The 25,362-nt window shown below is 46.1% G+C and overlaps 2 protein-coding genes across 3 annotated transcripts in view; one reads left to right on the top strand and one right to left on the bottom strand.

Annotated features, from left to right (window-relative positions):
• Positions 1-5,300: 5,300 nt before the first annotated feature.
• Positions 5,301-11,384, bottom strand: LOC144179128 (uncharacterized). Its single transcript, XM_077707359.1, has 2 exons — positions 9,849-11,384; positions 5,301-6,740 (listed from the first exon to the last, which is right to left on the bottom strand). The coding sequence occupies exons 1-2, from the start codon at positions 11,102-11,104 to the stop codon at positions 5,762-5,764; spliced, it is 2,235 nt and encodes a 744-aa protein (XP_077563485.1). The 5' UTR covers positions 11,105-11,384; the 3' UTR covers positions 5,301-5,761.
• A 204-nt stretch (positions 11,385-11,588) lies between these two features.
• The window catches only part of LOC144179127 (transport and Golgi organization protein 6 homolog), a 39,191-nt gene continuing 25,417 nt past the window's right edge, over positions 11,589-25,362 (top strand). Inside the window, exons 1-9 of one of the 2 annotated variants that reach the window (XM_077707356.1) lie at positions 11,589-11,795; positions 12,712-13,307; positions 14,257-14,353; positions 17,586-17,752; positions 21,903-22,026; positions 23,388-23,515; positions 24,600-24,765; positions 24,911-24,987; positions 25,139-25,248. In XM_077707356.1, coding sequence (XP_077563482.1) covers positions 11,729-11,795; positions 12,712-13,307; positions 14,257-14,353; positions 17,586-17,752; positions 21,903-22,026; positions 23,388-23,515; positions 24,600-24,765; positions 24,911-24,987; positions 25,139-25,248 — 1,532 coding nt within the window. In that variant the 5' untranslated portion in view covers positions 11,589-11,728. Of the gene's footprint in view, positions 11,796-12,711; positions 13,308-14,256; positions 14,354-17,585; positions 17,753-21,902; positions 22,027-23,387; positions 23,516-24,599; positions 24,766-24,910; positions 24,988-25,138; positions 25,249-25,362 lie in introns of those variants that run through there. The other variant, XM_077707358.1, reaches the window with a different exon arrangement.

The raw sequence follows: 25,362 nt of genomic DNA, 5'->3' as shown, positions 1-25,362 counted from the left end.
TATTATTTTATTCGAGGCTGCATCCACTCTAAGATAATATTGTGTGATCATCCAACAAATGAGGGACTAAAATAAACGGATCTGCCGCCGAGTTTGGCTACGCCATCCGTCGGACCGGCACCACGCGTTTCTTTCGTTTTGAGAAACGTTCAAACGTTCACGGTTCCTTTAAGATTTCATGGGGGAATCTACACGCTCAGCGTGACACTTCTCCACATGCATTTCTCCAGTTTTTCGAGAGCTGTGTTTCTAAATGATCACACATCGATGTAGGGTTTTTGCGGTCTGCCTCTGAACCCAGCAAACCACGAAAGTCCATAGGTTATCCACAAATGGTCACAATATCCAGTCATTTCAGGACATTCATGTGATGTCCATACAAAATGTTTCACCCAAGATCATCTGCTTGTGGACATCCATGCGATATCACTGCTAGTGTGTTATAACATCATTACGCGATATCACTAGGACGTCCACAAATTTACATTTTTCCTTACACTGAGAATTCGCATTCATAGCGTGGTGTACATATAGGGGCCCCAGCCACACAAAGTGTGTCTTAGTTCAAATCTCCCCTCATCCCCGTCTTTCCAGCTCCAAAATATTTTCTGGCCTGTTTGTAACTCATATTTTAAATGAAGAGCGGGTAGTTACTTGATTTGGAATTTGAGCGAAATCTGGTTTGCCTTTATGTTTGATTTGCGAATTGGATTCTATATTTTAGGCTGCTTGATTTATGTGGATGAAGAACAAGTGGGACTGTTATTTTCTCATTCAGTTGTAGGTGAGCAGTGGTACGGAGGCTGCAGTACGGAGCTAGTTACGGAGCCTGCTGAGTAGGCAGGATTCTTGTCACCCAAATTTGATGCTTGGGATGCGAGCGGGTGCATTGCATGATGCAACCCACGCGTATGGGTATTGCTTGTTTGGTTCTTGCGCGATGGAGTGGCGGGCCTCGTCCAGTCTTGTAACGTCGGGGGAGATGAGGGTGACGGCCGAGTAATTTTGCAGCGTTTTACTGCATCGTGAATAGCCTCGTGGCGTAAGCGGTCGAAGGCTTTGCGAATGTTCAAAAGGACGACAAAGGCCACGGTTTTTGGTAGCCTTCGCGTTTTCTAGTGCAGAGACAAGGTCGGCAATTGAATCCAATGGCACTGCGCTGGCGAGGAAACCCCGTCTGCGGCCCAGGGTTCAAGTTGCAGATTCGTGCATACTTGTAATTCGAGGCGTGCGAGCGCCATGGATTCGAGAATTTTGGAGGCAACGCTCGTGAATGAAATAGGACGAAAAGAGGAGAAAAGTTTGGGAGATTTGTTCTTTTTTAGGATGGGAGGGACAAGTTGGAGGCCAAATTGAGCAGGGAGGGTGCCGGAAGACAAGTGGAAGTTGCAAAGTCAAGAAGGCGCGAGTGCTGCCTCTCGGCTACGGGCGCACTTTTCCTTTTTGCATTTTGAATGACTCGCACGAGCTCGGCCGCCATGAAAGGAGCTTCAAAAGCCGTGCTCAGGGCGAAGGAGGGAGCCGGCGCGGGGGCGTCAGATTCTTCGTTTTGGGCTGCGGCAGGGTTTGCGCGAGAAGAGAAAGCTCGGCCACGTTTTTTCCCCTTGCGATGGAGCGGGCGAGGAGGGAGGGGGGGGGGGGGAGGTTGTATGTCGGGGCAGGTCGGGGTCGCGGAGATGGCGCGAAGCAAGTGCCGTGCAAGGAGGAAAGAATACTTTTCTTTTCTGCATGGGTGAGGCCCTCGTCCTGCAGTAGACAGGCTGACGATGGGGATTTCATTTATGTGCGTGCGTGTGCGTGTAAGTGCCGTATTATATGCAGCTAAAGTACAGTAATTAAAGTACACGAGGCGATGGTACAGTGAACCAACATTTTCTAAACCAACCTAATCTAAAAACGTTGCAGTGAACTGTGGCTAAGACGTCCATTGGGCATAACCATTTGAACTTTTATAGGCGACGTAATTTCTCCAAAACATGGGTTAGTGTGGTGTTTCACATAATAAATAAATGGAAAGCTGCTATACATTCAACATTCCTCAATATTGCGGTAACCTAGATAAACATGTACACAGACAATGTTAATTTGAAGGTTTTTCGTGAGCATTGCTAAATATGTAGAAACTGTACGTACGCGTTGATCACTTTTAACCACACTCCCGAAATTAACGTATCCTGTAACTATATCGCAAACATTCAAGTGTGCTGTACGGGATCATTTGAATTTTTAGGCAGCTTATGTAACTCCACGTGAAATCGTTTATCATCATAAATATGACATTTGCCAACATTCGGCAACATTGCTGCAACGCGAAAAAAGCGTGTAAATGGCAGTTTCTCATGCGTTGTTTTTAAACGTTACATGAATGTATCCAACGTTGGCCCACATTTGGCAACATTGCTGCAACGCAAGAAAATGTGCATGTGGGCAACATTGCCTATGCGTTAAACGTTGCGTGAATGTTGTTGGATGCGTCCAACACTGATTTTACGTTGGCCCACATTTGGCAACATTGCTGGAACGTGAAAAAACGTGCATACGGGCAACGTTGCCCATCCGTTGTTTGTAAACGTTGCATGAATGTTTTTGAATGGGTCCAACGTTGGCCCACATTTGGCAACATTGCTGAAACGTGAAAAAATGTGCATACGGGCAACGTTGCGCATCCGTTGTTTGTAAACGTTGCGTGCATGTTGTTGAATGTCTCCAAAGTTGGCCCACATTTGGCAACATTGCTGTAACGTGAAAAAACGTGCATACGGGCAACATTGCCTATACGTTGTTTGTAAACGTTGCGTGTATGTTGTTGAATGTCTCCAACGTTGGCCCACATTTGGCAACATTGCTGCAACGTGAAAAATGTGCATACGGGCAACGTTGCCTATACGTTGTTTGTAAACGTTGCGGGAATGTTGCTGAATGTGTCCAATGTTGGCCCACATTCGGCAACATTGTCACCACGTTGTGTAACGTTGCCTAACGTTACACAACATTGGCAACACGGCAGAAACGTTGCGGCAACAATTTGTGCTACTAGGGAGCTGCCGTTGATTCTGGGCATGGTGGCTCAGTTAGCCACACTGAGAGCAACGCAGCAGCGGCGGGCGGCGTGTCTTTAGAATTTTCGAAATAATGTTTAGAAATACATATACAATTTCACCTTGCATAAATACTTGTGTTAAAAGGTTTTCAATACGTAAATAAATGTTTCAGCAGTTACAGTAGCTGCTAGGTTTGCAGGTCACGTGACAGGGACACATATTGTAGTGCCAAGTTTCGACACTACGAACCGCCACCCTTCCGATTTCAGAAAGTTTGCTGCCAAATTAAAATTATTTCCGCCGATCTGTTTAGAATTTGTTTGTGGTTACCGGGCTATATAACACGCTGGCTTTCATATGAGCTAGAGAACATATACGCGAGAAAAATCGGTTGTCTGTCCCTTTAAGGTTCGTTTTCTTCAACATCTACGGCCGACTGAAATTGTCATCGTTGGGTTGATATCCAGTACGTCCATGTTCTTAGCTCGACCTTTAGACAATACCACGAATTTTTCTGGACCATTGTTCTGAACTCCCGTGCCCTGTCACTTACCGCAAGTTGGGTTTTCTTCCGTTTGCTACTTTCATCCTTTCTTCACTCTTTCGAGATCCGGCCTAATTATCCTCACCATCGTGATCGCTGTTCTTGACCCTTCCTTACACTTCAAAAACCTGCGCAATACCTGGATGACACTCAAAACCAAGTAGATTTCATGTTTAATTATTTCATTCCTTCGTTCGCGGAATAATGTAGTCACTATTTTCAGGTTATTTACTTCTGCAGATCCGATTAGTGCATCACCTTGGCTAGTCAGACTGCCTAACCAAATTTTCCCACTACACGTTCACCTACTTTCTTCCCTCATACTTAGACAGACTGATCACTACAGTACACTGCGCATTTTCCTCATTCACCGCTTATTACACAACTACGTAGAACCTATCATCAGCCCCATCATCGTAGCTAGAGGTCGGTGCATAGCCTTCTTCTATCTGTACTTCGCATTTTTCTTGACCAAAACGGCCACAAACATTCAGCTAATGCTGTATAATTAGGGTTGTTCGTTTTCGGGTAAAACCTTATTTCACTTAATTTTTACGCCCCGCACAAGTTTCAGGAAAATCGGGTTGAGCCCGATTTCTCCCTAAATCAAGCTAATAGAAGCTGTGAAGTCAGGAGAACTTTCTCCCAGCTGAGCTACGTTCACCAATTGGACAGCCCTCGAACGGAGACCGACATGTTGCGATTGCAGATGACAATGTATGTAAACAAAGATGCGTAAAAAATCGATGACCTGCTTTTCGTGAATAAAATGTTTCATACCTTAGAAGTTATCAATGCTTTCACTGTCATCATTACTGATTCTCTTCCAAACAAACTCCAATTTCTGGAGAGTACTTGTTAAAAAACTTGATGTCCCCCCGATTACCCACTTGAAACAAACACCAATTTTGACGCATTAGAGAATCTCATGACACCTGCTGATAAAATACAGTCCGTTACATAGCACATGGGTAGACTTTACCCCCAAAAAACGAATTTCGGAATGCTTTAAAAAAACAGAAAAGAAAACAGTTCTCATGATTATCAGTGTGAAAAATGGCTCCCAATTTTTACCCCTCTCTTCCCCCGATCATACAAAAATATAAAACCCGGAAACGAACAAACCTATGTAAAATTCTTGCATGGGATTCTATCTCCTTGTAGATCAAGAAACCTACCCCAAATTCCTTTCTTCCCTTATGCCCTCTGTATCACAAAATACGCCCACTATCCAGCAATTTAAAGCGCTCGCCTGTTTGTCCAACCTCACTTCTTCCTGCGACATACCATTTAATCCCCGAGAGCTCCCCTACTAGCGCAGCTAAGCTACCTTCACTCAACACAGCCCTGGTGTAAAATGTTGCCAGGTTTAGGTTCCAGTGGTGGCCTGTATGGGCCCAGAGATTCTTAGCACGTTTTGCTGTTTCACTGATTTGACATGTGCTCTACAGCTGTTGGAGGGTAAAAGCCACAAGGTAAATTTTTTCGTATACAGAGGCTGTGCTTGAATGTAACACCCAGGTGGCTGGCGCTGTTTTGGTGGGGAAGTGTTTTTTGTGCCATAGAGCCTACCTAGAACGTTTACACCTATCCAGTGTAGCCTCAATGGCATGTACAAAGCTTTCCATCGGACCAGGTAGCCCTCCAGATTGATAAGTACCTGTGGTGCCGTCTAGAATGTTCTAAATTCTGACAGGGAATATAAGGGTTGGTGGGGGAAAAAATGCATTCTTGACTGATAGTGAAGGAAAACGTGCGCAGCATTCCGCACTTCGAGAGCAAAGTGAAGCCAACACGACAGATTCACACATTCATTTCAGAAGTCATTTTCCTGTTGTTTTTTTTTCTTCAAGACACGAACAACGCTGAGTTAACACAGAACTTGCAGATGCACGTGTTGCGCGAAAGTACACTCTGATAGAGTAACACACCGAACAGGCAGACCCGTTTCGCATATCACAAGCTCAGTCGCAGAAAAACTTTGTCTCTAGAACATGTGTATGGCCAGTTTTCTCACCACAAGGTCCCATTTTTATACACACCAAACTGGCAGACCCGTGTTTAATGTCACAGGCTATGTTGCACAAGAGCTTAGCTACATTTTCCAAGCCAAGCGTGTCAGTTTAACAGGCCTGTGGAAGATGTCAACGGCCACCCACCCCCTCCCATCCCAAGTTCAGTTTTGAGAGGCGCGCCAGTAGCACACGTCCGAGACCTTGAGGTAGCGTGTGATGACGCGCCAGCACTCCACACTCAAGGCATCAATCTGTGTGCAGCAAGCAGGGTAGCAGTCGACGGAGTATTGCACGACCCCTGCGACCGTGAGGTAATTGTCACTGAGGTAGTGTTTGGCCGACACAATCTCCCTCTGTGCCTCCGCCTCGGTCTGGCCAGTGGCCTCCGCCAGGCGCGACAGGAAGTGCGCCTTCTCACAGAGGAACTCAAACGCCCTGGCACACCGCCTGTTCCGGATCCCCTGGACAAACTCGATCGCTCGGTTCAGGCGGCTCTGGTTTCGCCGCAGCGTCCTATACACGGGATACGTGGCTGTGCCCGGCAGCGTGGAACCGCTGACGCGGAACTCCAGGAGCACCTTGCTCTCCTCGACGGCTTTGAGCACGGGAGGCAGCCACTTCCCGGGAACGTAGAACGGGGAGGTGATGACCATCTTAGTGAGGGTCTCGTTCCACAAGAGCAGGCGGCGAAACGACTGCGCTGTCTGGCGGTGCAACCGGCCGTTGATGAGCAGGGCGAGCTCCTGAACGGTCACGTTGCGAACGAGGGCGCCGGCGACCCTGGCGGCCAGACAGTACATGGCGGGATGGTAGGTTGTCGAGCACGGGACTATCACCAAGTGCAGGCGGGTGATGGAGGTGTTGACTTCGAGCATCTCCGAGAGCAAGTCCCCCTTGGCCGGGCTGTGTCCTCGGTAGACCGCCTTGAGTGTGCGGACCGTCGTGTTTGAGCCGATGGTCTCGCAGAGATCTTCCAGGAGGTCGACGGGGATGTCGCAAATGTTGCCCAGGCTCAGCTCTGTGAGGCGTGTGGCAGGGTCGGCGAGAAACGACACGAGGTGATTAACGTCTGCCGCGAGGAGGGGCACGCCCACGCGGTCGTAGCATTTGTTCTGAGCGAGAACAGCTGCCAGCTGTGTCCTGCGGGAGAAAGTCGATGGAAACAAAACGTTAGTTCCGTAAGAAAATAAAACTGAACCTTTAAAGCAACTTTGAGGCTACACCAAAGAAAACTTGTGCTTCAGTTCCAACTCAAAGTTCTAACAATTTTGTTCTCGCATTTTTTCCGGGGGGACAAAAATGTCTTCTCGCTTGGAAGTCGGCACTCAAACTCGTCTAGCTCTAGTATACCATCCATGCTATTTCAACGCAGAGTAACAAGCCTAGAATCGCGAGCAAGAGGGCAGTGCTCAAACAGCAATCAAACGCTGACAAAGAAAAGAGGTACATGTGCCTGTAGCTGCTTTGCACACAACCTTCAGCATCCAGAAAGGCTAAGCCTCTTGGCTTTTAATATCTGGGCTTTTAATGTTCCCCCTAGGTTTTCAAGATTCCTTACAAAGGGCTACTTACAAAGATTCCTGCAGCCCTCAAAAAAGTTTTTACCATCTGTGCATTTCTCATCATTTAGAACAAAAACAAGGTGCCAAGTATGACAGCAACCGGACTCTTGCCTAGCACTGCCCGCAAAACCAAAGCTTAGCCAATGGTACCCTCACATATGCAGTATGCCACAACCTTAATGGCAAATTACAGGCAATCTACGAGTTACAATCCATGGCACAGGTGAAAAATAGAAGTGCTTCGAAAAGCATGGGAAAAACCCTTCCAGAAACTGAACGCAGTTTCAAGGCACCATAACTTTAGAAACATAAGCGTCTGGCTCAACTAAACACGATCATGCTGCAGTTGGTGCAGGGTTCGTACACGCTTCAAAAGCAAAAATTCAAGGGTTTTCATGGACTTTCAAGGACCAGAAAACACATTTTTTATAACACATTTATAACATCTCGAACACAATGCCAAAGTTTTTTATTGCACAATGCCTAAGCACATTAGTGCACATTTAGATAGGTGCTAACGGGTTCGCAAATGCTCCCCAGCTTTACTTTTTATTTTATGGCTGGTATTTAGAAGTTTTTTCCCTTTGTGTTTGCTGAGGCTGTTTGATTTCAAAACTTCGTCAATGTTGCCTGCATCTCCTGCTTTGTCAGCAAGAGTATCAGCTGAAATTCAATCAGCAAGTGTTGCTGCATGGCAGGATGAACAATGTACACGTCCACCATTTGCACGTAAAAGCAATTAAACGCAGATGGAGCGTATGAGGTACAGCAAACATGCAATGAGCGAGCGTCCACAAACTCGATGGCAGATGCTAGATTTCACTGGATTGTATCGTGACATGGATTGGATTGACAAGTGCCTGCTCCCAATGTTGCCTTGTAATAATGAAAATCCACCAAACTTGTAATTTCACGCAATACACTCAAACTTGATTGTTACAATGTTTCTTTGCATTTGTTAACACCGAAAATTCGCGACAAACACTTTAAATTCTTGTGAAAAAACAGGGCCATTGATTCTCTCTGGAAAAATCAAGGGTTTTCAAGGCCATTTAAAAATTCCAGGACTTTCCAGGCCTTGAAATTGACACTTCTAAATTCAAGGGTTTTCAAGGACCTGTGCGAACCCTGTGTTGAAGTTCACTCGACTCTCGCCACTGTACCACTCGTGGAGCTGCAAAATTTTGTCAAAAGGAGCAGGAAATTGAAATAAACACCTTTGTACCGTAACAGTATCTGCGAAGTGAGCGGAATGAAGTGATACGACTGAATTAAGTGCAGCCAGAAAAACTACAGCTCATTGCAGACAAGCAGGCTGAACCGAGGGAAGCAAAATAATTCAGCCCACTCAAGCGAAACACGGTAACTTTGCAGCTGCAGTGCGAAAAATTGCCTACAGGATGCCCTCTGCTTTTTTTTCATTCTTTTTGTGATGTAACACAAGTCAGACGAGTTGCCAATAAGTCATTTCAGACCCTTCTGCAGAGAACGGACTATCCCCACTTTACTGGAACCTTTACAAAGGTATTTCATGGTGGTGTTGCGGTCGAAACCCTATTAAAATTAAAATGACTCAATAGTAGCTGAGTAAAGTGAATATTATTGTATGCACAACAGCGTTCGTGCCATGGCTCGAGTTAGTATTAAAGGAGGTTTAGCGCGGTTATTACAAGGACAGTAAAGAAGATGAGACAGGCGCTGTCCCATGCCACCTGTCCTGTTTTTCACTGGCCATGTCGTAGCTGCACCAATTCGTCTTCTATAGTAACGAACCGACAACCCCCCACAATCAGTTTTACTGAAGGCTAGTAGCAGCTCACCTGCTCAGCAAATAAAAGCCAGTTTCTATACCACTTGAGAGCGGTGTAATGGAGAAAGCCAATGGCACCCCTACTGATTAATTGCTGTGGGATATTGCTGCTGCAGCAAATACCCCAATATATTATTCAACACGTAGGCAGCTATTCTACGTGATTTGTATAAAGACGTTCTCAGATAAACCCTTAAGATTAACGGAATTCCAAATACAGTCTCGACACAGAACTGTGTGCCCAATCAACAGTACAAAGCATTCTTCTGTGCCGTTTTGGAAATGACCACGCATCCCTACGCAAACACAGTCCAAGAAAAACATCTCCCCGCGAGGGGGACTCGAGTAAATGCGTCGCATAGGGGGTGGGTGTATTGCGTTAACGTTTAGTGTTTGGGGGGTTGGTGCTATCACGTGTACACCACGCAGCTATCACGCCGCTGAGTCGCCAATGCACGCCGCTGACGACGTAGTTTGAATGAGTCAAGGATATAAGGCGCGTTCATAGCCTTTGATTCTGTGTCGGTTTTGTGGCGCAGTGGGAAGAGCACCATGTACCTCGCGTTCCGCCCACAGGTAGTGAATGCGTTGTATCAGCAGCTTCTTGACGTAGTTTGAATGAGTCAAGGATATAAGGCGTGTTCGTAGCCTTTCATTCTGCGTCGGCTTTGTGGCACAGTGGGTAGAGCACCATGTGCCTTGCGTTCCGCCCACAGGGTCGTGGGATCGAAACCAGGCGCCGGTAACTGTTATTTCTTTTTATAGTGTAGGGGGAGGCTGGCAAGTGTGAATTTCAGGAATCTGCCGTCGGCTTCCACTGAACAGTCCTCGCCAGGCCTAGGACACAGCAAAGCACAGAACGTAACTAGCGCTTACCTTTGTTCCCGTGGGCCAGAAGACTCCTCTATCTTCAGCCTCTGCAGCGTCTTGTTTACATCGAATGCCTTGCAGAGGCAGGCAATGGCGCCATAGCCAACTGACGTTTGGAAGTACAAGGACTCGAGAGTTTTGTTCTTTCTGAGGGCATCCGCCAGGGCCTCGGCGCCAGATGTGGCGATGCAGCCACCTTCAAGAACCAAGCTCCGGAGGCCAGTGTTCCTAGACAGCATCGACGCCAGGACAGCCCCCTTAGCTCCCACAACGTCATAGCGCAGAACGTGCAAATGCTGCAATGTTTCATTAGACTCCAGGGCCACCAGCACTGGAGCCAACGACAAACCCGGTGCGTTGAGGTAAATATCCCGAACGCACGTGTTCTTCGCCAGGGCGTGGGCTATTTGAACGACGTGGCCCTGCTTAGCTAGCTCGGGAATCTTCACTTTTTCCAACGACTTGCAGCCATTGAGGAGTTTGACCACAGCAGTGACGCTCTTGGGGTCGTCGATGTGGTACGTAAGCGAAGCGGACTTGAGCCGGACGCACCGCCGCAGGCAGAGCCACAGTCTGTCGCTATCCTTCTGTGACATCCGGGTGGCAACGATCATCACATCCTCGACGGTGGCCGAGTTGCGGCGCAGCGTCGCCACAAGCTCGGACACTTGCTCCGTCGGCATGTCGACGCCGTTGAACTCCAGCGTCTTGAGACACTTCACGGCCCGAGTATCGAAGAGGTGGCACGGGTCTTCGTAACCGAGGGGGTTCTTGGCCGCCCTGAAGTGGCGCACCTTGGAATTGAGACGCACGGAAAACGGTCGAAAGCATCCGTGCGGCCCACCCTGCATGTCAAAGCGGTGGGGCCCGCCGACGTGCTGCTCCACGTAGACGACGTCCACGGCGGCGATGCAATTGTGCGTTTTCAGAAGTGTCGTGACGATGGACGCGGCGAGTCGCGCTTCCCTGAACAGGTTGTAATCGTCGGCGCGCGGTAGCGTTCGGAGACAGAGCACGCCGGGACTCTTCTCCCACAACTCGTAGCCAAAGGAATGAAGCACTTCGTTCCATGAGGTGGCATCTTCGCACAGCCAGCAGCGTTGCTCCTCGGTGGCTTGACACGTCCGCTGAGAAGCTTTCCAAAATTTAAGCATGCGCCGTACCTCGTCAAAAGCGTACTCGTCCACTTCGCGCCGGCTGGCTTCCGCAGCCTGCAGTGCCGCAATTAGTTCGGTCGACGCGAACAACTGACGCCAACTCATAGCGGCAAGAAAAGAGGCAATCTTGGCGTTGGAAAAACTCGTGTGTGACAGCGTGCCCCACTTGCACTTTTCTTGCAATATGCGAAGACTCAGGAGTGAAAACCATCCACAAACACAAACCTACTGTCAGCTTATTTCCTAAACACGTTTCCTAGTAGCGATACCCTGAAAGTTACCACTTCAACCACTGTCGGCATCGTTGCAAAGATTCAGAAAACAGGCGCCAGCCTTCGGTGGCTTGATGCCGTTGATGCTTGAGCGAACGGCGCCTACTACATGGATTATTACGACTTCTAGACAAAAACTGAGCCAAGAAAAGCCAATTTCATTTTCTAGTTCACTATGCGAGTTCACTTCAACCAGGCTGTTTGCATCACTAGCACTATAAATGAGTTTTCTTGAATAAAATAACTTTGAACAGGGCCCAAACAATGGTTATGGGAGTAAAATATTTGAGTTCCGGTTTACGTCTGCTGCACCCCATCTGATTGAAAAAAAGCAAATGGCGGCGCCCACCCGTATTTCTTTCTCTATGCTCACTCCTAGAAATGAAGATGGTTATGGTCCACTGTGCATGCGTTCGTGCCAGCCGTTAGGACAGAACGTTCGTAATTTTGACGAAAAATGACGCACTCAGACATCAAGACCATTATATCTAGCATAGATGTGCTGATATCCCCACAGGAACACGGTGAGCTCCACTCACTGTATTTACGTTTCAGTGAGAACTGATGATGGCAGATGATGGTTGCATTTTAATGGCGCAAGGCCAACTGGGGCAAAGAGCGCCAAACAAAGATTTTCAGTGAGAACTACGCGCTGTTTCGTGAAAAACGTTTCTCACATTATCTTTAAATGTTCGTTATTGTTTTTTTGCTTACGCTACTATTGGTGCTGCTTGGTCGCCTTTATTTGTCAATCCTACCCGCCGCGGTGGCTCAGTGGCTAAGGCGTTGCGCTGCTGAGCACGAGGTCGCGGGTTCGATTCCTGGCCGGGGCGGCCGCTTTTCTGATGGAGGCGAAAAGCAAAAACGCCCGTGTGGACGAGATTTCAGCGCATGTTAAAGATCCCCAGGTGGTCAAAATTAATCCGTAGCCCTCCACTACGGCGCGCCTCATCGCCTGTGTTGCATCGGCGCGTTAAACCCTACAATCAATACAATCAATCAATCAATTTGCCAGTCCTGCGCAGTTCGTGAGCAGTGCAGAACTGCTGTCGCTATGGAAATTCCATGGACAAATAAAATACGGAGCTGCTCTGGAGCAATTCTGAGCAGTCCAAAATGACAAATAAAATAGCCCTACTATCAGCGTGCATGTTGCGTAAGAAGAACCCATGCTTTGTCTCTGTTCTAACCGCGCATGTTCTTACCGCGTAGCTCTGTAACTTGCTAATCTTGGTTCCTTCATTAATCATCGTTAGACATATATAACCATCGCAAAGGTAACAAAAAAGCAATTAATTGATCAGTGCTGCTGCTGCATTCACACGAAGTCCTCACTTACAACCTGCGAGCTATGAGTGCGTACACGTGAAGAAATTAATGTGAAGTCCTGGGTTTGCATGCTTCCCTTTTGAGTAAGCTGTATTGTCCTTCCTCTTTCAGATGCTAAGGTACAGGTGGAGTGCGGGAGCAGCTTTATCTTTCTTCTACAACAACGGCTGGCCTGCTTTGCCGATAAGGCATCGGCGGACGCCAATCTCGCCAAGATACTCTCTACTCACGCGCCGCACCTACTTCGACAACCCAGCAGTGACAACCCTCTTTGGCATTTCCTCGATCACTGCATTTCACTCCTGATCGCACTGATACACTTATTGGACGAAGCGTCGGCGGTGCCAACGTCTTTGCACTCTCACGATCCCGCCAAGCGCTCAGACGCTCCACCAGCACCCGCGAGCTGTCTTGGTGTTCTGCAGCAGAAGTCTGTGCAAGGACTGCTGCAGTTTGTGGTGGCCCTTGGAATAAACCCAAACCTTCTGCCTGGAGTTGGACTGGCGCTTGAACGGCGGACTGTCAGCGGTGTGCCCGAGTGCAGCGCCGCTCTGTTGCCGTGGCAGAAGCACCGATTTCTGGTCGCCTCCGTTCGGGCTCTCCTGGTGTGCATGGAGAGCCCTGTGCTTTGCAGCATGGTCCTGCATCATCACCTTGTTGACGTTCTGGCAGCTTCACTGCAGCTATGCCATGCACCCATCCGGAAAGTGAGTTCAGTCGAAAGTTAAACCTCGTTTTTGTCGTGGAATTGCACCATTTATAGCATGTAGACGTCAACACATGGCCTGGTGGTATATGGGCATAGCTACTTTATTACCTACGCGCTTGAAACTTAAAAAGTTGTACAAGCTCACTTTTTTTTTTTTTTTTGGCAGTGTCTAGCATTTCGCCCAGATGCAATGACAGCTGTCAGTGAAGTTCCACTTGGGCAGAACGAAAGCTGCCAAATACTGCTGATCAGGCATTGCTGCCACCGTGGTCGTTAGTGTAGCGGTTACGCCTCCATTTCTGGAAGACATGGCTTCGGGTGGGAATCTCTGCAGAGGCTTTATTATTATTATTATTATTATTATTATGCCGTGGTTAGCACTTTGTAGTAGCTATACCCCTTGCCACTTTTCAACTCGTATGGGGAGAGTAGTTAACAGTGACTCTGTCTAGTCAGTGAGCAAAAGTGGTTTGACCGGTTAACTAAAAATCAAGAAAGACTACTCTCACCTTGAGTTGTGAAGGGTGTGCGAGGTTGCTGTTCCCTCTGGATGGAACTCGTGGGTACTTCTTGCTTTGAGTTCCATCTGGACGTCAGTTCAGCATCTCTTATCATTCTGTCTGGGCAGAAGGCTAGACACAGCCTTTTTCTTTTTACCTAATCTTCTCAGTCAGCCAAGCTAGCCACTGTCATAACATGACAGTTGCTTAGGTTGATATTCCTGATGATGTTTCAACTAATCTGCCATGTGTGTACGAACCCACCTGCAACAAAAGTTCGTAATTTGTGGCCAATGTATGTAGGTATTTCTTGATAAGTAATTCTGATTTTGTACACTTGAAGCAATTGCATGCGTCACCTGCAACCATTGACATTAGTCTTTTGCCAGTGACAAAATATTCGTGAGATCACTTTCATTGTGCTATCGAAAATTTTTTTTATTGCAGATTTCTGATCACAGTGAAAGATGTAAACCCGAAGTTGACCTTTTAAGTCGCCCCTCAGCTATGGAAAAGCTGAATTTGTCGCTAGTGAAATGCAGAGGTATGTTGATAGTGTTTGTTGGCCTGTGGAGAGCCACGCATCTATTATTATTTTCATCGTTGATTTCTTTGTACTATCGGAGTCTTTCAATCCTTTTCTGGTCATGAAACTCCGCCGTAACGCAATGGGAGAGCTTTGTGCGCTGCCCAAGGAGGCCGCAGCGCGGCGCTGGCGTTGATCGAAGGGCAGCTGGGGAAGTGGTCGGAGGGCGTCCGGCAGGCAACGGACGCTCACCGTGTTCGCTTTACTTGTTGGGTGCCGTTAAAATGGCTGTTGCATTTTGTGAGGGCCGAAGAACTTCTTGTGAACGGTCATGCTGTTACTGCATTCTTGCCTGCCGATCTGGCTGCAGAGGAAATGGTGACAAAGTGTTGCTATTTTGCTCTCCTATAGATAGAAGCGTATCATTCCTCGAAAGAAGTTAGCGAATTGAGCTTTTATTTCCTGCACGTCCGCATATGGAAAAAAACACTTACACGCTGCCTTGGTGAATGCGTCGTGAATGGAGGTAAATAGCGCGTCAATGTGTGCGCAGACATTGTAGAGGGCATACCCCTTGGCAACTGAGCTGCTGTTGCACGTTGCATTTTGTGGGCACAACGGCACAAAAGATCCACTTTTCTTTTAAGTGCCTCCTGCATTTTTTTTACTCGCAAAAAGAATAATAAGACGTTGAGGGCAGCGGTTCGCTGATAATGCCCAGCAAGTGAAAGTGAAGCCAAGCTAGTGAGAGCTGCTGTAGAGATTTATTTTTTATTTTTTTTCCCGCCAATGCCTTCTCTTTCTGTTTTCTTTTCCTGGAGAAGGGGAGGGGGTTGCTTTGTAATCAGGCACATTGCCAAACTGTAGGAGGAGCTCTTAAATATTGGTCTCCTGTTCCACTGCCGCCATTAGCTGAGTCTTATCTAGCAAACTGGCTCTCCGCAGGGTTTACCGCCTTTTTGTTTTGTGGACATTTTTCTTTTTTATCACTCGGCCAACCTTTGTTTTCAGGGGTCAACAGCCCAGAAATGACCTCGCCATATGCATGTAACTCTATCTCTATCATGGGTGACACATATCTATCTCTATCTCTATCATCTCTATCATGGGTGACACATATCCAAACAATCCGCTGTGAAGCTTCACGCACACTTGGGTACTTGCGACGCAACTTAAAATCCGCATCTTCCGAAATAAAAAAACTTGCATATTTAACATACATTCGACCGAAACTTGAGTACGCATCATCCATTTGGCACCCATTCCAAGCTTATCTCAGCGATGACTTAGAACCCGTGCAAAACCGCGCTGCTCGTTTCATTGCTTCAGAATATTCAAGACGAACCAGCATAACAGCCCTAAAACAAACTCTGTCTCTTCAACCGCTTGCTTCGCGGCGCATAATTTCTCGCCCCTGCCTCCTGCACACCTTTTACTTTACTCGGTCAGGACACGCCCTCCTGAAACGCCCGTTTCGGACATCGTCCCGTATATCTCACACCTACCCCTTGGCGGCGATAAAGGGCCGCACGACGGCGATGAGCAGCTCATTCTTTCCCCACACCGTCACGCTTTGGAACGCGCTGCCGGACAACATTGCTTCGTGCAGCGATCGCACAAAATTTCGCGAAAAACTAACGTATATCAGCTACCCAAACGATGCTACCTAAAGACCCCACCTGCCTTCTTCGTATCTCTTTTATACTCTTCTTTCTTTGTCTGTTATTACACTCCTGTAAAATTTATTCTTAGTCCTGCTGTTGTCACTTGAATGTTCATTCCTGCTTTTATTTCCTTCTAGTGTTGTTTCTAGTTACTATGTGTGACCATTGTCGCTTTTTTATATGTTACAACCTCGACGTACGCCTTGTCATTTGAGTGTTAATTTCCTTCCTTTTTATTTCCTCTTTTGTTGTCCCTTGTTAACTTGTGATCATTTTTACTTTTTTACGCAGTTGTTGAAAACCCGATGTACGCCATCACTTGAGTGCTGATTTCTGTCTTTTTATTTCCTCTTTTTTTGTTATTCCTTGTTACATTTTTGCGAAGATGTTACAACCTTGATGTACGCCCCCCCCTTATGTAATGCCTCCTGGCCCTTAAGGACGAATAAATGAAATGAAATGAAACTAGGTCAACTATGTTAATATCGTATTAAAATAAACATGCAAAAATGTGAATATGTAAATGTTCGCTGCGAACGAGTTTCGCTGTGAATTTCCAATGCCGAGAATTATTAAAAAATACTCCAACTGCCATTCCCATTGTAAACTTCAATTCTACAACCAACTTATTTCCATAAAAAAACCAGAGTCAATCGCGAGAGCAGTCTGTCTTGTAGTGTTCAATAATGCCAAGGCTTTCAGCATTTTGAAAAAGGGCACTATGACACCACACTGATGCATAAAAAAAAATAATTGAAGTAGCAGAGTCTGAAGGGAACTGGACAGAAATTATTGTCCACCGGTGCAAGCTTTTCCTTTCGCCCTGCATTGATATGTCTCCCCTGCATTTCGCACAGGGTTCAGTCCTAGCAGGTGTCAGAAATTAGTTCCGCATGTCACTCACTATATCCACTTCATTGCAGGTTAAAGCAAAATGTCTTGAACCTCGGCGCATACGGCGTGCAAGCACGGAGCACCACGGCCAAGCTATTTAGGCTTTCGATGCACTTAAATTTTCCCTAGAAGCGAATAGCGCTGTTTCCAGAGCTTTGATGGCCGTGCTGTGAAATCGATTTTTAAGGTTGATAGCTGTGGCTGGGCAAGGCTATGAGGAGCGCAGTCCAAGGTCAGCAAAGAATTTACACCATCTCAGAACCCAATTCCCCCTAAAGTCTCCCACCCTTGGGGACTTTGGGAGAAATTTCTCATAATCAGACCAAGTCGTCAGTCGACAGTTTTTAGCGTGCGTTCTGCCTGATACGGATTCCCCGTAAGGGTTGCAACTACAAGACTTTCCTGTCGGCTTCATTTTGTAGCAACGATTGAGGGTGTAATTATCAACAACGTGTTTCTATCAAAAAAGTGCCACCGAACGTGGGAGTAGGTTCTGCCGCACGGCTGCACGCACGGAGCAGCAGCGGCAGCCCGATGCCCTCAAATCTGTAGGGCACCCAAACAAAACTGGGGCAGGAGTTTCATGACCAGAAAAGCCTTGAAGGAGTTTGGCACTACTACTAACTTTGATTGAAGCTAATTCATTTGTCATCTTGTACAGCTTCTATAGAAATATTGTTTTATTCTTGTAGCTGGGACACCACCACCTGATGATACCCATTTGATAAAGGAAATGCTGGAGGACAGGCAGAGGCTTGGCATTGACCTGCAGCATCTGCTGGAAACCACATATCGACCACTCATTGTTCGAGAGCTGCTACTTTTGATTTCTAACCCGTCCCACCTGACATTGAAAAAGGTATGTTTTGTGGCATTCGTGGTCATTCATGTGCTGCAAGTGAAGTTTGAGCAGTTATAGCACTCTCTTGTGCGTGGATTACATCTTGTCAAGCATATAAGATTGGCAGTTTGTGTGGCAGGATAATAATCCTTACCTGTTATACACGAATGCTTTCAAGCATTGTTCTGGACACCAAGGTAGCGTGTTCAGAAATTATAGAGGAAGTAAGCACATACATTGGTCACGCGCAGAAACCTTGTCGAAGGACTTGTTTTCATTACATAGCTGAATGTTCCTTTTTCTGTGGTTGTAATTATGGAAGCATGGCTGTTGATGGGGACATCGTTAAGTTTGGGCTTTCTTTTTGTGTAGGGGGCGGGGCACTTTTGATACCCCAAAAATATGGAAAACCGTTTTGATGTGACTGAACCCTCATCTCCATCGCATTGTAATATGGGGGCCCCAGCACCGGTCTCCTCTTGAATTTTCGTGCTTTACGGGTGCAGTATTGTACTCATGAAAATATTTTCTTATGCTGTAGGGCAATCTTTCACACACACACACACACACACACAAAAAAAAGTAAACATTACTTCTTTATAGTGATGAGGGCAACAGTGTCGTTGATAACCTGAAATTGTATGTTGCTTTGAACCTTTAATTTATTTTATTCTATTTCAAGCTTGGGACGCTCATCATAATTTCCAAGCTTACTGGTGTTTCCATTATATGTGTTGTTCCTGGACCCGTTCGGGAGATACGGGGTCAGTTTGATGCTGACCAGGATGAGTAACATACTTTCCTCTGAGACTTGACCTTGCCTGAGTGTAGTTTGGGTACCATTGAGCAAACGCAAGGTTATGGCCTATGAATCGCTCGAGTTTTAATTTTAATCCCATCCACTTCCTTGGCTTCGGTTTCTGTTGCCCCTCTAGCTGGTGTAATCCCGTCACTAAGAACTGTTTACATCGACCGTAGACTGCCTGTCCATCTCTACTCGAAGTCTTCGACGTTCCGTTTCACACTCCATTTGCTGCTCTTTAGTGATGTTTGCCAGAATCGTGGCTGCCACCCAGTCTGCCCATGTTGCTTTCCTTCTAGTATTCACTATTATGTTGCAGTGCTTCAACGTACCTCTGGCACCACTGAGTGTGAAATTTCGTTTCACTCGCAGTCTACACAGCAACAAAAGGTTCGGTTGGGTGGTCGATCAACCGCCACTTTTAGGGTCTAAATGTGTGGAGGTTCATTGTGGCTGCCTCTTGCTTCCCCGTACTGTTTAGACAGCCCCTGGTGCCCAGTGCTCAGTTCCATCCCAAACTACAAGAGACACAGCAGTCTGTATCGATCACCTTTTACGCCTTTCCCCTCGCCTGTTTCAACCTGCTGAAATGTTCCCTATGGTTGTCAGTCCTCCAATTTCCCGTTATTTCCTTAGCGATGAATCGGAGCAGGATGCTGCCTTACAGCTCGCTCCTTTCTCACTACTCTCGGTGTGATTTCACACAATCTTTTTCTTGGCTGTTGCTTTGAGCTGTAATCTTTCTTGAACGCATTTTTTTCATGGTATCTTTGTTTTTGGTTACTTAGCTGCCGATATTGGCTGGATCGATTGCACTGTGCCTGTTGCAGAGGGCTCCAACTTCTGTTCCATCGGTTGACATATCTGACTAGAAGGGTGACCTAGATCAGTGTTACCCCACAGGTGGCACAGCCGAGAATGCAGGAGGGGGCTTTTGTTCATCCACCTCTTCAGCAACTTCATGCTGTCAATGTCACGCCCTTTCGAAGACATGGCTCACCTCTGTCACAACCAGTGCTCATGTGCTGCCCACCTCCATCTTAAAGGGACGGACAACCTATTTTTGTCGCGTATATATTCTCTAGCTTATACGAAAGCCAGCGTTTTATATAGCCCGATAACCACAAGCAATTTGTAAACAAATTGGGGGATATAATTTTAATTTGGCAGCAAACTTTCTGAAATCGGAAGGGTGGCGGTTCGTAGTGTCGAAACTTGACACTACAATATGTGTCCCTGTCACGTGACCTGCAAACCTAGCAGCTACTGTGACTGCTGAAACATTTATTCACTTATTGAAAACCTGTTAACTCAATTATTTGTATAAGTTAAAATTGTATGTGTATTTATAAACATTATTTTGAAAATTTTAAAGACACGCCGCCCGCGGCCACTTGGTTGCTCTCAGTGTGGCTAACTGAGCCTCCATGCCCAGAATCAACAGCGGCGTTCAGTAAACAGACCCAGTGAAGGAGCTTTGATAATTCTGCCCTAGTCAGGGGCGTTTGTTCTGCAAAAACATTCTATTTCAGTTTCCAAATACGCCAACGGCAGCTTAAAAAAAAAAAAAAAAGAACGCGCGCGGGGAGAATCGAACTTCTGACCTCCACAACGTGAAGACCTATCGCCCATCCCAACAGATGGCGCCTTAATGCAAAATAGATGGCTGAATTAAAGAAAAAATGCATAAAGGAATAAGAATGCCTGCGATTCACACTTTTTTTAGCTGGGGACGAGTTGTTAAATATCGCTTTTCATTTCGCATACACAAAAGTATGTTTCCGTGCTACTGTATGTTGTCATGGTTGCCAGGATTATTTTTGAGAGGACACACATACGGCTTGTAGATCTAAAAATTTCGATTGAACAAGTTTAAGAGCATTATCAGCAAAACCGTTTCGCGTTAGGGTGCTTTAAGTGACGCCAGAGTCCTTCGATGCATTGAAGGACTCTGGTGACGCCCTTTCATTTGGGATAGAGAATATATACTCGACGAAAATCGGCTTTCTGTCACTTTAAAGCAAAAGCATTAGTTAACTGGTGGGTCAAAAATATGGCTTCGTGGTTCATTAAGAGATGGCTCACGAGATTGCCAACAAATGGCACAGAAAATAATCGACGGCCCAAAAAATACAAAAAAAGGTGAAAGAATGCTCGGAGCGATGGTAACTTTCTCAAGGAAGCTCCCATAAACAAAGTAAAGCAATTGAGCTGAAAACTAGGTAAATTTGTGCCTTGGAATAGAACCCTAGACCTTTGGAATGCAAGGTGAGCAGATATCCTTGACACCTTGGTGAATACATGGCTAAGCTGACTAAAGGCAGACTGAGCGAACGTGTTGGGATCTTTGACTTGGAAACTTGTGTTAGTGATGTCTACTGAGTCTGCACAAGTAATTTCAGCATGCTGATGATAGAAGTAGCGATTAAGCAAGCATCAAAGCATGTTTTGTCTAAATATCTGCTTTTCATGGTGTGCCACAGTAGTGCCGTCATTATAGCACCCACTGAAACTTGCGATCATGTGGTGCTGTCCAAACAGACAGCGCACAAGCGATTCAGACATGGGGAAGTTGAGTTGAATACACTCTGTGACAAAATGGATGGCCTGTGGCTAAAGTGAGGAAAAGGGAGAGGCGGTTAAGGGGCTGTCTGCATGGGAAAGGGTAACGAGAGGACACGTCCGGCAATTAGACATTACGGAATGCTTTTGCATTCACTACACCTTGAGTACTCGGGGGTCGTGAAGGTAGAGCAAGTTTCTGTGAAAGGAAAGCTTGAAATACACCTGAAATGAAGCCATGAAACCGTAAAAGTAAGCTGTATACTTTTCTCAGAAAAATTTGGAGCTAAAGAAAAATTTGTTTCGGCCCGGGATGAATGTTTTTTTTTTTATCAACTGTGAGTTCTAAGAAAGCTGTAGTGGAGCTTTACCTTTGCAGTTGTATGGCTGCATTTAAGGTGGATGTTGTTTTCTCTTCGCATACTGGCAGTGCCAACCAAGTGTGTCACAAAGTGACGGCAATTTTTCTTCATTGTTTACTTTTTTTACTACTATATTATCAGTTACCTGCTGTTGAGGTTTTTATGATGATAATCGTGTTTAGAAAATGTTCTGAATGTATGGTACGTAATCACTGATACAAAAATATCTTTTCCGGGGATGTTCTTCGAAATTTAGGGGGAGCTAAGTGTGTAGGGGAAGAAAAGCTTAGATCTAGGACTGCTACTGCCTCACTATTTAGAGGGGGGAGGAGGGGAACCATTAAAATTTTGAGGGTTGTTCTGATATCTGAATGGCACCTGGTCCCCCTGATAGTTTGCCCACTCGTCATTGGTAGCATTGACAGTGCTCACTATTTTCCAGGCTTCAGTTGGGAAGAGAACACCCCAGTGGCTAAGAGACATCTGTGGGCAGCTCCTTACAGAGTCCCTTTTACGAAAGGGAGGCCTCGCTCAAGTCATTCTTGGTATATTTGACGCCTGGTCGGGTGAGCAATGACTTGGTCATCATATACAGTTGCATGTCGGCTAAGAGCCGCTGTGGTGAGCAGGCATTCTCATTTTCTGGCTCAGTTTTAAAGATGACAGCCTCACTTGGGCTACTTAGAAGCGAAAATTTTGGTCTGTCTATATTTCTGTCTGTCTGTCACCCCATTGTGCCGCCCAGCCAAGTGAGGGAATACTTGAACAAGTATGTGTATATAAACAGGACCACTCCAAACTAAAACTGCTGGCATTGCTCGTACATGCCCACCTTATTCAGTGCAGGAAAAACCTTGGGCATGTTTGAGGCAAAATGTAGGTACATTACCAAGAGTACCAGCATTCTTTTAGTTAAGAATACCATTGGAGTGGTTTTTTCGATACCAAATGAAAAGAAACGTGCTATGCTAAAATATGAGGTTGAAAAGAGGCATGATAAAAGTAAACAATACAACAAACGATGTTGGCCCGTGCTGTTCCAAGCAAAGCAAAAAACTCCGTAAAGAAAAAAATTTAAGCCGTTTTACTCAATGTGAAAGCTGTCGGAAGTGCAGAGCAGTGATTTGCCATAATGGGCTGTAGCACCATTATCCGCTCACTGCTGCCACCCAGAGCATTTCATATTTCACGCCTTCGCAGTGCTCGCGCGCCCCCTGCCTGAAACTGTGCCAGTGGGAGTTCTGTTCTCTTTGTGCTTTTCTCCCCCCATGTGCCGGCGTTGCACTGCCACATTTCGCATTTACTATCGTAAAATCCAACCCAACGGGCGTCCTTGACCAAAGGAATGCAGGCACTGCTGGTAAATTACGTATATTTTTCCTCAAATGTACCTGCAGTTTTCTTTGCGCTAAACATTGGGAAGATGTAGGACAAGCACCAGTGGTTCACAAGTTTCGAACGCTTATGACTATATAAACCGCTTGGCTTCCGAAGCCTCTGGGGTACGCCGCGAACAACAGCGTTACCCCGGGACGCCACCTCGGTGCAGTATATACTTGGGTCGAGTGAGCGAGCTAGGACGACAAGGTTGGCGCCTAAATTGCTCTGCACTTAAAAGATGCGTGATGTACTATCAGGTGGTGGGTGAGCAGTGAGACTGCAGAAAAATAGAATTGAGTTGAAGAGACCTCTATTGTATTCATCATGGAGGAGCGAGAGTTGAGGGGAAGAGTATAAGAGGTGGGAAAGGGAGAGTCGAGAGACAGTTGCGTGGTAGGGGTGGCAGGAGACTCGTGACATTTGCAGCAAAGCAAGCAAATATGCGGCCAATTTTGTTTTAATTTTCAGGTAAGCGTGAAAATAAGATTAGATGTGCCTTCTATGAGCTTATTAAGGTTAGCCACCAATTGTTCCCATCTTTTTTCAGTGGACAGCTCGGGCGGGTTGGTATCTGAGGACTGGCAGAAATGTGAAACATTTGCTAAGATCGTTGCCAGGATACCTAGCACCAAGGGAGTAACTGCAGAAAACTATTACCAAGGGATTGCACCTCAGGTGAGTTCAGTGCTTGTGGAAATTCGAGGCAACACTTCGTGGATGCCTTTTTTCAAGGGGCCCTTCATCAAAGGGCAATACGTTTACGGATGGTAAAGCAGAGGCTGCATGTAGCTAAATTGACACTTAGGAGCAGTACCGTGCAAAAGATACAAGAGGTTGATCTATTTTGCTGGGCTTAGTGAATTTTTTTCCTTTTCACTTGTTGAATGTGGTAGATCGTGGGCAAACTTCCAACCCCTACAGTATTTCAGTGGGCGATCTGTGTGGCAGGTGAATGAGGACCTGGCCGCATGTATCCATGTGTATGAAATAAAAGCACCGAGTTCATGCGGTGCCAAGCAGAGGGGCAAGGATGTGTCACTGAGTGGCAGCTTATTAGGACATGTTGTTTTAGCTCACTCAGCTAATTCTGATAGCTGTAAAAAGATGTTAGGTAATGGTAATCAAAAATCATAATTACTGCTTATTAGCATAAGTTGTCAAATTATGTCGAGTGTTTATTTTTTATCATCCTAAACTCAACTATGAGTTGTCATATGACAATTCTGGATCAATCATAAGCTTTTAAGATTTTCAGAAAAAGTTCTACAGCATCTTTTTTTTTTTTTTTTTTTTTTGGGGGGGGGGGGGGTGGAGTTCAGGCAAGTTTGAAGCTTGGGAACTTCATGAGTTTGCCTAGTGGAAACAGCATGGTGAAAGTCTGTTGTCATGTGTAACTTTACTGTCCATAGCTTGCCTTTTAATTTATGATGCATGATGGCTTCATTCCACAGGAAAAAATGGGAAGTGTTACTCATCACATTGTTTGTTCAGTCCCACCTGGTGGCAAAATGGACAGACCTCTGATGGGGGCAGTATTGCAGTGCATGGTCAAGTGCATGGCACACACTGTAGGCTTAGTAATCCTAGTTCAAAAGATGTGTTGGGGAGGGGGCAAAATCAGTGTGTCGTGGCATTTCGAGTGCAATTCCTCTGTGGAACAGGCTTTTAGGGGCCCGTATAACGTGTAAAGGTCATGAAGGGTATATAAAACAATGAAACATTCCTGGGACCTGACTGAGGCAACGGAAAACTCTTTCAGGTGGTGGAACTTCTCTGTCACACGCAAGAATCCAGCATGGACAAGGTTGTCTTTCGTGTGGCCTGTGCCATTGTGGGGGCGATGCTCGACGAGCACCCTGAGCAGACATCCTGCCTTGTTTTGAAGAATATCTTGCAGCCACTTCTCTGCTGCGTGTGTCAGCAGGGTAAGTTGTCACATTGACATTGGATAAGTTGCAAGTGGCACTGAGATTAGGCCAGAGCCACTCTTTGGTTGCCTGAAATTATAGGTGGAAACTAGTGAACTCTAACATTGGGCTTCCCCACTTTTGCACTGCATGTTTGGTCCAGACACGGCCTTGTCTACTGACAGTGACATCATTGCATCAGAAGAGGAAATCAACAACTGCATTGAACTGGTTCACAAGGTTAGTTGCAGCAGTTGAGAATATGTATGTGTTTTTTGTGAATGCACATTGCCACGCACATAAGATGTATGTTTATATTTGACTTCCAGACAGCTAGAAAAGCTCTGTTAGTATCGTTTTGTCAATTTTTCCTTTACTTTGGTGCTTCCAGATTGTTTCCAGCATTGACCCCAGCCATCCAGTTATTGATACATTGGTTCCGGTTTTTCCTGTAATCTTTGAGATCACCGTTTGTACAGAAAATACGGTCTCCTATTTGCGGTGAGTCTGCTCTGCACATTTATGAATGATTAAAGTAAAAGAGAACTCTTGAAGGTCTTTTGGTCTTACTATTGTATTGGCACCCTTTTCCTGTAATGCCATTGCGCAGTCTGA

Source organism: Haemaphysalis longicornis, unplaced genomic scaffold (genome assembly GCF_048455015.1).
Source record: "Haemaphysalis longicornis isolate Haplotype H1 unplaced genomic scaffold, Haemaphysalis longicornis Haplotype H1 scaffold_4, whole genome shotgun sequence".
Taxonomy (NCBI): Eukaryota; Metazoa; Arthropoda; class Arachnida; order Ixodida; family Ixodidae; genus Haemaphysalis; species Haemaphysalis longicornis.
The sequence above is the reverse complement of the archived record's forward strand: the minus strand, read 5'-3'. Positions and strand labels throughout refer to the sequence as shown.